This window comes from Nomascus leucogenys, chromosome 8 (genome assembly GCF_006542625.1).
Source record: "Nomascus leucogenys isolate Asia chromosome 8, Asia_NLE_v1, whole genome shotgun sequence".
Taxonomy (NCBI): domain Eukaryota; kingdom Metazoa; phylum Chordata; class Mammalia; order Primates; family Hylobatidae; genus Nomascus; species Nomascus leucogenys.
Window position 1 is genome coordinate 47,090,929 of NC_044388.1, and position 14,066 is coordinate 47,104,994.

Below are 14,066 nucleotides of genomic sequence, written 5' to 3' on the forward strand. Positions count from 1 at the left end.
TTCAGAGGCAAACTTCTGAGGGGCATTTTTTATTATAAATTTAATATGGTTGATTAATGAAAAATCACAATGAAGTACCAAGAAAATGTTTGTCAATATAAAAATTTTAGCAGCATTTCCATAGTTTCAGGCTCCAACATTAGTCGTACTTCCTCCCTCCTGCTATCAAAAAAGAAGAGACTCCAATGGGATGGAGTAGAGCCTGGGGGTGTCCAGCTTTGTGTGGGCCTCAGAGAAATACTCCATCCAGCATCCAGGAGCCCCCCTCCCTCTCATCCCTGAACTGCTAGAAAGTCAAAGCACAGAAAAACCCTCCTTTGTGCTGACACTGGAGACAAGGATCCATTCTTCAGGCTGCAGGGAGAATTGGGATGGAAACTGACCCTGGACTTGACAAGCAGTGCTCAGCCGCTCACCCTCACCAACACCTGTGCATTCTCTACTCTGATGACAAGGAAAGGCCACTGCAGGGTGGGCGGGATCTGGGGTGTGGCAGCGGCGGCACTGCTGGTGGGAGCCACGGCGTGGCGCATGCTGGGTGACGGTGTCACCGCCACACGCTGCTCCGGGGCAGGCGTGATCAGCGAGGGTGGGAGACAGACAATGTGAAAATGTAACACTGGCCAATGATTCCCCTGCTTCTTTGGTACTTTCCAAAATTCTCTGATCAAAAAAGTATAAGGGAAGCACACCATTAAAAAATTACATTTTTACGTATTTACAAAAGCAATGATGATATATTACACAAGAATCAATACACAGTATATGAACAAATCTTCAGTGAAAGCACTTGTGAGCTCCCGTCCCGCTGTCATCCCACAGCACGCAACCTCTGCAGGGTTGTGTCGCCTGTCCTGAGGCTCATTACCTTATAGTATATTAGAAGGGAAAAACATCATTTGGAAAAAAATCATTTTCCAATCTACGCTTTCCTTTTAAAAGGCTTAACATTTGCCATCGAAATAGTTATGTACAAGATTTATTGAATATTGACTTCTAGGCAATGATCTCCACTCCCAACTTGAATATGTTTGAAATAACGCTGCCTATTCTATGGATACAATAGATATTTAATATATAAGTAACTGCACCACATTATATCACCATGATACCAGTTTAATACATACTATTATGTACAGTAGTTAAGTTAGCTCGGGAAGGTGAGTCTCCACAGCCTGGGTGAACAGTGTGGGATGGAGCCTCCTGGAAGGGAGGCAGAGAGCTGGTCATGAGAGAGCCGTGCACGGCCAGGATGTGTATATGCGGCACGAGGGCACATGTCTCCCACACGCCAACACCAGACCATCCCTTTAGCTGTTTGCAGCTGGAAGACGACAAATCACACATATGGAAGGATCCCATACATGAGAAGAGCCATGACAGCAGCACTGAACAGCCCAGCCACGGGGACGGTCACGAACCAGGCCACGAAGATGTTCCGAAAGAGGCGCCAGTCCACAGCCTTGCGGGAGCGGATCCAGCCCACGGCCACCACCGAGCCCACCTGTGGGAGCACAGACATTGCAAAGTAAAAAAGGTGAGCCGCAAAGGCTACACTCAACCAATGTACATGGGCTAATCTCAGAAACAAGCTCTAGTACAACATTACCCAGTCCCCTACATTTGTTAAAGCTTTTAAAATAGCTTAGATTTTAGGTAGAATTGTTTGGGGATTCCTCTCTTCAGCATATAGCTCTTTATATAGCTGTTTTATATAGTTGTTTTGAGACAGAGTCTCACTCTGTCGCACGGGCTGGAGTGCAAGTGGTGTGATCTCAGCTTACTGCAACCTCCATCTCCCAGGTTGAAGCAATTCTCCTGCCTCAGCCTCCTGAGCAGCTGAGATTACAGGCACGCACCACCACCCTTGGCTAATTTTCATATTTTTAGTAGAGACGGGGTTTCACCATGTTGGCCAGGCTGATCTCGAACTCCTCACCTCAAGTGACCCTCCCTCCTCGGCCTCCCAAAGTGCTGGAGTGCAGTGGTGCAATCTCAGCTCACTGCAAGCTATGTCTCCCAGGTTCAAGTGATTCTCCTGTCTCAGCCTCCTGAGTAGCTGGGATTACAGGCAAGCGCCACCACATCCAGCTAATTTTCATATTTTTTAGTAGAGATGGGGTTTTGCCATGTTGGTCAGGCTTGTCTCAAACTCCTGGCCTCAAGTGATCGGTCTGCCTCGGCCTCCCAAAGTGCTGGGATTACAGGCGTGAGCTACCGTGCCCAGGCTGGATTTTGGCTTTAAAAATAATATTCCCGGCCGGGCGCAGTGGCTCACGCCTGTAATCCCAGCACTTTGGGAGGCTGAGGCGGGTGGATCACGAGATCAGGAGATGGAGACCATCTTGGCTAACACGGTGAAACCCCGTCTCTACTAAAAATACAAAAAATGAGTTGGGCATGGTGGCGGGCACCTGTAGTCCCAGCTACTCGGGAGGCTGAGGCAGGAGAATGGGGTGAACCCGGAAGGCGGAGCTTGCAGTGAGCGGAGATCGTGCCACTGCACTCCAGCCTGGGCGACAGAGCAAGACTCTGTCTCAAAAGGAAAAAAAAAATTCCCTGAAATCGACTGTAGTTAACAGGGAACATTTAAAATGTATCTTGAAATAATTTGAAACTTAGAGAAAAGCTGCAAGAACTCCTGTTTTCTCTTTACCCAAATTCACCAATTTTTGACATTTGCCACAATCTGTGAAGAGACATTTTAATATGATTAAAATATCCTGCATCTTATCAAACCTCACTTTCCCCTTCTGCTAAAGATTTCACAATCCAATCTTTATGATGATGGCTATAAAATGGTGATTTACCAGGCCGGGCGTGGTGGCTTATGCCTGTAATCTCAGCACTTTAGGAGGCCGAGGTGGGTGGATCACCTGAGGTCCAGCCTGACCAACATGGTGAAACCCCGTCTCTACTAAAAATACAAAAATTAGCCAGGTGTGGTGGTGCACACCTGGAATTCCAGCTACTTGCTTGAACCTGGGAGGTGGAGGTTGCAGTGAGCCAAGATCGCGATACTGCACTCCAGCCTGGGCAACAGAATGAGACTCAGTCTCAAAAAATAAATAAATAAATAAATAAATAAATAAATAAATAAATAAATAAATAAAATAAAATAAAATGGTGATTTACCAAACTCCATTCCAATTTCTCACATGGAGTTCTACTTTAAGGAAGAGCTCTTTCCTCTCCCAACGTGTTTTAGGACCTTAATACATAATGACAAATAGTTTTATAAACAGCTGTTAATGTAGTGTCATCCATAATCTGTGAATATCAGCACATGATATCATGTGAGTTGCTATTTTTTTGGCTAATTAACCGGCAAAAAGATGCACTGTGGCTGCTTTAATTTGCGTATCTTTAATTACAATTAAGGCTGAACTTTAAAAAATATATTTACTGAATTTCACTCTCTCTAGCTTTCACATATACAAATTGTCAGCCGGGTGCAGTGGCTCACGCCTGTAATCCCAGCACTTTGGGAGGCCAAGGCGGGCGGATACGAGGTCAGGAGATCGAGACCATGCTGGCTAACATGGCGAAACCCCGTTTCTACTAAAAATACAAAAAATTAGCTGGGCATAGTGGTGCACACCTGTAGTCCCAGCTATCTGGGTGGCTGAGGCAGGAGAATCGCTTGAACCGGGGAGGCAGAGGTTGCAGTGAGCCGAGATCGCACCACTGCACTCCAGCCTGGGCGACAGAGTGAAACTCTGTCTCAAAAAAAAAAAAAAAAAAAAAAAAAATTGTCTCTTCATGTATTTGGTCCATTTACATACTAAAATCTAATGTGTTCCTTATTTATCTGTGTAGTCTTCACTGAATAATATTAACTGTGATATCAAATACACATTTTCTCGAGGTACTATTTTGCTTTGTTTCACTTTCAAGTTTCTAACTTCATGCAATAAAATATGCTATAATTTCTTCTGTGATTTATCCTTGGCTTGAATATTTGATAAATATCTAATTTTAGAAAAATGGAATTTTTCTAAAATAAAATTCCATTTTACTCTAAATTTAAGAATATTTTAAAAATATTATTTAAGCCATCAGATTTATGTCCATGTATTTTGAGAGGGGTCTAATTTTGTTTTTCTAGACTGACAGCTATTCAACCTTTCAAACACTTACTGGTTAAATTTTCCCTTTTTCGAAATATATGCTCATATAGAACAGGTTCCATCCATTGCTATCTACTCTGTTCTTGTCCAGGTATCTACTTTTAAAAATTATCGTGGTAAGATATACATAACATAAAACTTACAGTTTTAGTAATTTTTCAGCATACCATTTAGAGGCATTAAGTACAATCACATTGTTTTGCAAACCATCACCACAATCCGTCTCCAGAACTTTTTCATCATCCCACATGGAAACTGCCCCATAAAACACTAACACCCAGTTCCCAACCCCTCCTCCCAGGACCTACTCTTGACTTTTGTTTCCTTATATGACATTATACGTCAGGTAAGGCTAGTTCCTCCTTTCAGTTTTCTTGTTAGATCATTTTATATTGCTGATAATTTATTTCACCAAAATGTATTCTTTAGTCTCATTTTGTAAAATTCCAAGTAAAATCCTGTTTCAGGTTGTATTTAGGGAGAAGTGACTTCATTACAACATCTGGTTTTCCCATCCAATAGCACATTATGTCTCATATTCAGATTATCTTTTTATACCTCTGAGCAGTTTTGTGCCTCTTCCATATATATCACTCACATTTCTTTTTTAAAAAATTATTTATTTAGTTATTTAGAGATGGGGTCTTACTATGTTGCCTAGACTGGTCTTGAACTCCTGGGTTCAGGCTGTCCTCGTACCTTCAGCTTCCTGAGTAGCTGGGACTATAGGAACACACCATGTGCCTGGTGCCACTCACAGTTCTTATTAGGGTTATTCTAAGGTAACTTTTATTTTTGCTGCAATTATGATGGCAGTTCTTTTCCCCTCCCGTTACATTTTCTAATTGGCTATTGCTGATGAACAAGTGCTGGATTTTTCTATTTTTATCTTGGACTTGGTCACTCTTATGAACTCTAGTAGTGTTTTAGAAATTCTGAGTATCGGCCGGGCACGATGGCTCATGCCTGTAATCCTAGCACTTTGGGAGGCGGTGGCAGGTGGATCACCTGAGGTCAGGAGTTCGAGACTAGCCTGACCAACATGGAGAAACCCCGTCTCTACTAAAAATACAAAATTAGCTGGGTGTGGTGCCGCACACCTGTAATCCCAGCTACTCGGGAGGCTGAGGCAGGAGAATCGCTTGAACCCGGGAGGTGGAGGTTGCGGTGAGCCGAGATCATGCCATTATGGCACTCCAGCCTGGGCAACAAGAGTGAAACTCTGTCTCAAAAAAAAGAAAAAAAAAAAAAAGAAATACTGAATATCATCAAATGTCTTTTTGGCTTATATCTCAACAGAGATCTTTTTTGTTTTGTTTTTAAGTAGATTGCTAAGGCATATTATACTGAAGCTGCTTATATACCCAACTTGAGCCCCTGCAAGGGCCTAGCCCTGCACAGCCTGCTGGTGGTGGGTGATGCAGCCCTGCCCTGTCACAAAGGGAGCCCACTTTCTGGTAATCTTGATCAATTTGGTCCTGCTGAAAGGTTCTTGTATAGTATTGTTTTGTTTTGAGATGGAGTCTTGCTCTGTCACCCAGGCTGGAGTGCAATGGCACGATCTCAGCTCACTGCAACTTCCACCTCCTGGGTTCGAGCGATTCTCCTGCCTCAGCCTCCCGAGTAGCTGGGATTACAGGGGCCTACCACCACACTTGGCTAATTTTTCTATTTTTAGTAGAGACGGGGTTTTGCTATGTTGGCCAGGCTGGTCTCAAACTCCTGATCGCAGATGATCTGCCCACCTTAGCCTCCCAAAGTGCTAGGATTACAGGCATGAGCCACCACGCCCAGGCAAATACTGTAGATATCATTTTTCAGCATCTTGCTTAAAGTTTTTACAATCAATATTCATCGGTAAACATAGATTTCATTGTTTGTGATATTTTAAATTAGGTTTGGTATTAGAGTTATTCAGTGTACGCCACAGCACAAATGGGAGAGGTTTTTTAGTTTTATTTTTCCTCCTACATTGTGGGAAAGTTGAGATATCGTGAGAGCTGGTTTTTTTTTGTTTAAATGGAAAAGATTCTAATGAATTCATCCAGTCAGCAGTATCCTCACCTGCCCCACCCCAGCCCCTTTTTGCTTTTTTAGGTGAGAACAATTATTTTTGGAGAACTCCCTTAATTTCATCCTATTGTTCTGGGTCAGATTTTCCACTTTTTTCTACTTCATAGGCCAATATTTCTTTGTCATGTATATTGTTGCAGAAAATAATTCACGGGGGTTTTCAAATTCTTAGCATATAGCTGTGTGGTTTATTTAATAATGGAAACAATTCTCTTCTCTGTCTGTTGTTACAATGTCTTCCTCCTTCCCCAACTTAATTCCCTCCCTCTTTTCCTTGATGTGATCTGATATTTTATTAGTAGCCACTTTCCTCTCCCCTTCTTATTTTGTTTTTAATTAATTTTGCTTCTGTATTTCGTACCACCTGTTTCCTCAATTTTTATTGTCCTGGACTTTTTACAAAATCCTAATTTTAATACTTGGTTATTTTATTTTCCCTTTGATCAATTAAACCATTTAAAGATATGAATTTTCATCTTAGCATAACTTGGTTGCCACAGGTTTTGCTATTTGTATCCACCCACGGACACACACATTTGGTTTTTATTATTTTTCAAGAAAGCTATCATTGTATTTTTCTAAACTCCTTAATTCAATTGTTACCTTAAAAAGCATTAAAAAGTCTCCATTGGAGGCCGGGCGCGGTGGCTCACGCTTGTAATCCCAGCACTTTGGGAGGCTGAGGCGGGTGGATCACGAGGTCAGGAGATCGAGACCACGGTGAAACCCCATCTCTACTAAAAATACAAAAAAAAAAAATTAGCCAGGCGTGATGGCAGGCACCTGTAGTCCCAGCTACTCGGAGAGGCTGAGGCAGGAGAATAGCGTGCACCTGGGAGGCGGAGCTTGCAGTGAGCCGAGATTGCGCCACTGCACTCCAGCCTGGGCCACAGAGTGAGACTCCGTCTCGAAAAAAAAAAAAAAAAAACAGTCTCCATTGGGATACATTCTTATTTCAATATATAATTAACTTCTAGTTTAATTTTATTGTAATTAGAGATCATGGTTAGCACAACTTATGTTTAAAATTTTTTTTAATTTAAATTTTAATTTTTATAAAATAGAGACAGGGTCTCACTATGTTGCCCAGGCTGGTTTCAAACTTCCGAGCTCAAACAATCCTCCTACCTCAGCCTCCCAAAGTGCTGGGATTACAGGTGTGAGCCACCATGCCAGGTCTGTTTTTAAAATTTTATAGAGATTTTTATCATGGTCTTCTGATTTTAGGATATTATAAATGTTTCATGATGCTTGACAGGAAGGCATATGATCAGTAGGGTAAAAACTTGTACATATTTATTAATTATGCTGTTCTAAATAAATGTTCAAATTCTTCATATTCCCACATACTTTTCCTACACTTCATTTATCATATGCTAAGACAGTAATTTCTGAGTTCTTAACAATTTTATGTATTTCGTTATATGTTATTTGATTCATAAAAGATCCAGAGTACAATGTCTTTGCTATCGATCATGTCTTCTGTGAATGTAAAATGGTATTTTTTTGCTGTGTTCTAACTTCCTTTTTAATAAATCGAGTGTGTTTCCAGTGTAAGGCCATCATCAGGTACTTATAGCAAAAAATTGTTGAGAAGAAGGGAGACCAGAGAGCAAGAATTAGAAATTAAATTAGAAATTATAATCCTACATTTGAAATCAGTAGTGTTCCCTATGTGCTGTTCCAAATTGAAATGGTGGTTGAATCATCATCTACGTCACCAGTGAGGAATGACAATGTGGGTGATCCACAAACAGGAATAATCTCAATCCACCCAGTATGGAATTAAAACATTCTGCAGAACATGACTCCCAAATTCCCATTAAAGAGCACACACATGAGCAACTGTGCTCAGTAGTGGCACTGTGTGTTATCTGCTAGGGCTAAAGAGCAAAGGTGATTAAGGGAAGAACTTAAGAAGAAGGGAAGAACGATGAACGAATTGCTGAAACATAATGTCTTAGGATTCTTTTATTTTCAAAACCGGTTTCTATGTCTTCAATTAAGGCTTTTTTTGGGGGGGGGCGGGCCGGGGGGTAGTTTTGCTCTTGTTGCCCAGGCTGGAATGCAATGGTGCAATCTCCACTCACCACAACCTCCGCCTCCTGGGTTCAAGCGATTCTCCGGCCTCAGCCTCCCGAGTAGCTGGGATTACAGGCATGAGCCACCGTGCCTGGCCAATTAAGGCTTTTGACCCTACTCAAAGGTATTATTCCAGGAAAATATCTGATAAACTGAGTCCTCTGATATGAAATACAAAATGTATAAAACCAGAATACATACAGAGGGTGAAACTCATCAAACAGACTGTCTTATATATGCCTTCTGGAATAAAATGTGATAACAGGACTTTTCTAATTGTTTTTTTCCCAAGTTATACATTCAGCTCGTGTATCACATAATATAGTATGGTTTCATAAATGTTTTGAAATGGGCTATGACAAAATTTAAACTATGCACTTAGGCTGGGTGCAGTGGCTCATGCCTGTAATTCCAGCACTTTGGGAGGCCGAGGCAGGCGGATCACTTGAGGTCAGGAGTTCAAGACCAGCCTGGCTAACATGGAGAAACCCCATTTCCACTAAAAATACAAAAATTAGCCAAGCGTGGTGGTGCATGCCTGTAATCTCAGCTACTGAGGAGGCTGAGGCAGGAAAAATGCTTGAACCCAGGAGGCGGAGGTCGCAGTGAGACAAGATCAAGCCACTGCACTCCAGCCTGGATGACAAAGCAAGACTCTGTCTCAAACAAAACAAAACAAAATAAAACAAATCTATGCATTTAGCCATGTACACTTAGAAGGAAGCATAAATCAATAACATCTACCTACATACAATAAAAAACTCATTTTAAATAATAGTTTCCGTGGCCGGGCACAGTGGCTCATGCTTGTAATCCCAGCACTTTGGGAGGCCGAGGCGGGCGGATCACGAGGTCAGGAGATTGAGACCACGGTGAAACCCCATCTCTACTAAAAAAAATACAAAAAATTAGCCGGGCGTGGTGGTGGGCGCCTGTAGTCCCAGCTACTTGGAGAGGCTGAGGCAGGAGAATGGCGTGAACCCGGAAGGCGGAGCTTGCAGTGAGCCGAGATTGCGCCACTGCACTCCAGCCTGGGTGACAGGGCAAGACTCCGTCTCAAAAAAAAAAAAAAAAAAAAAAAAAATAGTTTCCATCTTATTTCCTGCCAAGTCCCCAACTTTTTCCTACTTTCTATTAGATGGCTCTAAGCAAGAAACTTAAAAATCAAACACAGGATAATTATCCTGAAAACTGATGCAATTCAACTATGACTCTATGTGGACATCAATACCCTTTGAATGTTTCTAGATTCACAGCCTCACTCACAGAGGGCCCCATTCTTCACGCCATCCCACGGCTCTCATAGTTCATCCCACATTTGCCATTTGGGGACTGTTGTGTGCAGGGGAAATATGTGATATGAGAGAATAAGTGTTATGGGGTAATGACAACTGTGAACTCTTCTCAGTACTTCTATTATTTGGACTCTGATGAGAACCATTTGCTCTCCAACTACACTGCAAGTTCCTGAGAGCTGAGACTCTGTCCTTAGTGCTCACAGGGAATAGCTCTGGGCTTTGTCCAGAAGTCCACGATCAATGGTATCAGACAAACTGACTCAGATCCAAGTTGTGAGCTGTCTTGTCTATTTTACAGATGGCACCCCGCTGCAGTCCCATTCAGGGAGACCTGCTTTAAGTGCCAACAAGCTATCCTAATACTACTCATCACCAGCTCAAAGGAAACAAAACTGGCTGGGCACAGTGGCTCATGTCTGTAATCCCAGCACTTTGGGAGGCTGAGGCAGGCGCATCACGAGGTCAGGAGATCGGGACCATCCTGGCTAACATGGTGAAACCCCTTCTCTACTAAAAATATAAAAAAGTAGCGTGGTGGTGGGCGCCTGTAGTCCCAGCTGCTCAGGAGGCTGAGGCAGGAGAATGGCATGAACCCAGGAGGCAGAGCTTGCAGTGAGCCGAGATCATACCACTGCACTCCAGCCTGGGTGACAGAGCGAGACTCCATCTCAAAAAAAAACCTTATCATGTACTTTGTACAGGTATTTTAGGATAATGATAACATATACATCTATTCACTAAGGTCCTGTACAAACTGGATGTAAATCTCTTAGTCACACATCATTATAGTATATATATCGATACAGTATTGGGGAAATCACACATATAGATAATTTAAGAGTTTGGCTTTTTAAATAAGCATTTTATACTTTTCATCTATTCCTATAAACTGTATTCTAGAGTTTAGAGTTATTAGCAAAATCAGTACTATCCGTTCCAACACTGTATACAGTATACATCCAAACGGATTAGACTGCTCATACAGTTAGCTAAGTGGCACCAACCTGGAAGAACCAAACCTGTGCTGGTTTTTTCAAAAGCTCTTTCAGGCCAGGCGCGGTGGCTCACGCCTGTAATCCCAGCACTTTGAGAGGCCAAGGCAGGCAGATCACCTGAGGTCAGGAGTTCGAGACCAGCCTTGCCAACACGGTGAAGCCACGTCTCTACTAAAAATACAAAAATTAGCTGGGTGTGGTGGTGCACGCTTGTAATCTCAGCTACCCGGAGGCTGAGGCAGGAGAACTGCTTGAACTCAGGAGGTGGAGGCTGTGGTGAGCTGGGACCATCCCATTGCACTCCAGCCTGGATGAGAGTGAGACTCCATCTCAAAAAAAAACAAGAAAAGCTATTTCAACTGGTGTAGAAGAGTCTGCCTTCGGCAGTCTTGCTTAAGTGTAGGTTAATCATTAAAAAGATGGTATTACCTCTGTTTAAAAGCATTCCAAAGACAACTGATGCCTATAGAAAAGTCACAAGCCCAGTGTCCTTGGAAAAGAATGTATTTAGCGATACGCGTCTCCTCCACGCTCCACACACCACAGTGAATGGTAGTGACGTGGAGTCCGGGGAAGATGTCACTTTTCATTCCTTATAGTCTTGCAGTGTTTGAAATATTTCAATGAATATGTGCTTCTCTGGTAAGTTTTAAATAACCCACATTAGGAAACTCACAATGAATGGGTGGCGGACGCACCTGCACCTCTTCCTGCCTTCCTCCCTCATGCTTGCCAGGCGGAGCCGGGGAGGAGGACACTGGCCATGCCGTCCATGTGGGCGCCTCAGCTGGGCTGCTCCCTGGCTGTGTAATCTCGGGCGCGTTACTTAACTTTCCTCTGCCTCAGTTTCCTCATCTATGAAGCTGGGGAAGGTTCTTGGGGAGACTGCCAGTGGAGTGCTTGCCCCAGGCACCTTGGCCATGGTCGGGCACCACGATGGTGCTGATGGGGACCTGAATGAGAAGGTGTGTGGCCTGAGGCGAAGATCTGAATCCTGGATGTATCACATGTGGCCGTGTGCACGTGGGAAGTGGCCCAGCTCTGAGGGAACCCAGTCTCCTCACCTGTGGACCGGGAGTGACATTTCCGCCCCCACAGGCTTGCTGTGGAGAGGGAACGGTGCGCCATGCGTGTGGTGTTGAGCACGGTGATGATCAGTAAGTGGGGGGATTTGTATACAGAAACTTTGTGGAAATTGAAGTATTTCTGTATATGGTAGCAAAAAAGAAAAAAACAAACTCATTCCACTGAGGCTGATTCTTCATGCGCGGAGCCCCAGCTTTGAAACACGCTGCTGGGCCACTCCAGATACTCTTGTGAGGGCCACCTGACCTGGGTGTTTGAAGCATGAAGCTACTTGCCTTTGCTTGGAGTTTTCTTTTAAACATACTGGCTGGAATCTTAAAATTGTGAGTAAATATGAACGTGGGTGGCTGTGTCTGTTATGAGGGCTCATATATTCCTCCTGGTGCCGAGAGCTCTGCCCCCAAGCAGCAAATGCCAATTAGTTTTTCTTGAATAATACAAATGAATGAACCTAGGAAAAATCTCAAAGTGACTTTTGCTTTGTTGAGACTGGTGAGTTTGTCTGTATACAGAGACTTGCCAGAGCTATTTTAGAAGTATCTGCAGATACTGGGCAGAGTTGGGTGATGAGACAGGGCTCTGGTCCTCCCCACACCTGGGTTCTGGTCCTCCCCACCCTGGCCACCTGTGGATCACTCCCTGAAATTCCCGGAGCCTGTTTCCTCTTCACTGGTCTTCAGGGCTCCTCTCTGCAGCTCCAACTTTCCACACCATGACCAGGAGCCCTCTCTTGTCCAGCTGCAGGTTTCAGAGCACTCCGCAGCGGTCAGTATCAGCAATTACCCCTCGTAGGGAATTTATGGCAATATAGTCACTTTGAACATCATATAAGGAACAAAACCAGAAACAACCGTGTCCTACAATTCCACAGAGATGATTTTTGTTAATTTCTAACACTGTCAACCCCCAGTCCCCTCAATGGCTGGACCAAGTGGCAGGCTCCCAAGTGAGCCTGCAGGTATGCTCAGCGCACACAGGACGCCAATCAAACTCCACCATGGAAACAGTGGGAAGATAGCAGGCCAGTCCCAGGCAGGCCACTCCCAGGCAGGCCAGCCCTAGCATTCTGCCTTGGAAAAGCCAGGTCTGAACGACAGATAGTGTCATCCTGCCGAGAGAAGGACGGTGGAGGGGGCAGATGGAGGAATACAAGGTCCCGGAGACCCGGAGAACCTGGAGCTGCATTTTGCACAACCATCTACAGAGCCCTACAGCTTCCCCTGCATGCGCTCCGGTGGCCCTGGAACCGTCCCAGCGGCCTGGGGAAGGGCTCCCGGCTAGAAGGGGCCTACCTTACAGTGCGTGGTGCTGACTGGAAGCCCGATGTTGGAGGCGATCACCACCGTGAAGGCTGAGGCCAGCTCGATCGTGAAGCCGCTGCGGGGGGAGCATGAGACACGTCACGGGTGCCCTCAGTATCAGCCTCCCTGACACCCCGTGGGTGCTAGAGGCTCGCCAGAACATTCTCTGGGGTGACTGCCAACTGCTGACTGGGCAAGATCAATTTTAACAGAATAAGAGGCCGCTGCTCAACACAGCGATTCCCAGCAAGGCTGCATTTTCCTGTGCACGGGCCCCCAGCAGCCTGGCCTTCTGATACGTTTTCAAAGACCACACACTGCAGTAACTGGGCCAGACATTCCTGCTGTGCAGTAAGATAGTAAATCAGTCATTTCTAAAATGCAAAGGAAAAACTATGCTCTCATTTAAAAAATGTGCACTAATTACAAAAGAGTGTATTTTTCTCGGATTACGAATTTTTCTTCAAATCAATCTTCTAGACTATCTTTTGTTGAAATGAATTTCAAGTGAGAACTTAAAATTAGAAATTTTAAGTCTGTGTGTATATAGGAGGCTCACTGGAGCTATTTTAGCTTTCTCTGCAGATGCGGGGCAGAGCTGCGTGATGAAACCTGGGTTCTGGTCCTCCCCACCCCGGCTGCCTTTGGATCACTTCCCGAAACTCCCAGAGCCTGTAGGAAAAGGAAACCTCCCACATGTTTTAAAAAGACAGATTTCCTACCACAGGTGGCTCCAAATTTTGGTCATGTTCTGAAAGTTCTGGAAGTTCCTTTAACCCCTGATGCAGCTGAAGGCTATGCAGTTGAGAGACCACATTTAAAGCCTTCAGAGCTCACCCACGATGGCAGGGGGTGCCTCCCTGTCTGCAGAGCAAGAGGAAAGTAACCCCAGCAGGGTGGTTGCTGAGAGGTAGGGTGGCCAGAGAACTTTCAGGAAAGGCCAGCCCAGGGACCTGTTTAAGTCTGTGCCCTCCCTGCCCACCTGCCTTTGGCCCCCGTGCTGGCTGAGGGTGAGCTCCTCTCCTCCCTGCCTGCTCTGCTCCACTACCCCTGCTTGTCTGCCCTTCCCACTCCTCATCTCAGGGACCCTGTGGCTGGGGG

General features: G+C 44.5%; 1 protein-coding gene across 9 annotated transcripts in view; it reads right to left on the minus strand.

The window, feature by feature from the left end:
* Window positions 1-14,066, minus strand: part of SLC20A2 (solute carrier family 20 member 2) — a 122,471-nt gene continuing 108,405 nt past the window's right edge. For 8 of the 9 annotated variants that reach the window (XM_030817198.1, XM_030817201.1, XM_030817196.1 and 5 more), the window contains 2 exons: window positions 12,957-13,041; window positions 1-1,504 (listed from right to left, as the gene is read on the minus strand). In XM_030817198.1, the coding sequence (XP_030673058.1) occupies window positions 1,340-1,504; window positions 12,957-13,041 (250 nt within the window). In that variant the 3' untranslated portion in view covers window positions 1-1,339. The remainder of the gene's footprint in view (window positions 1,505-12,956; window positions 13,042-14,066) is intronic. The other variant, XM_030817203.1, reaches the window with a different exon arrangement.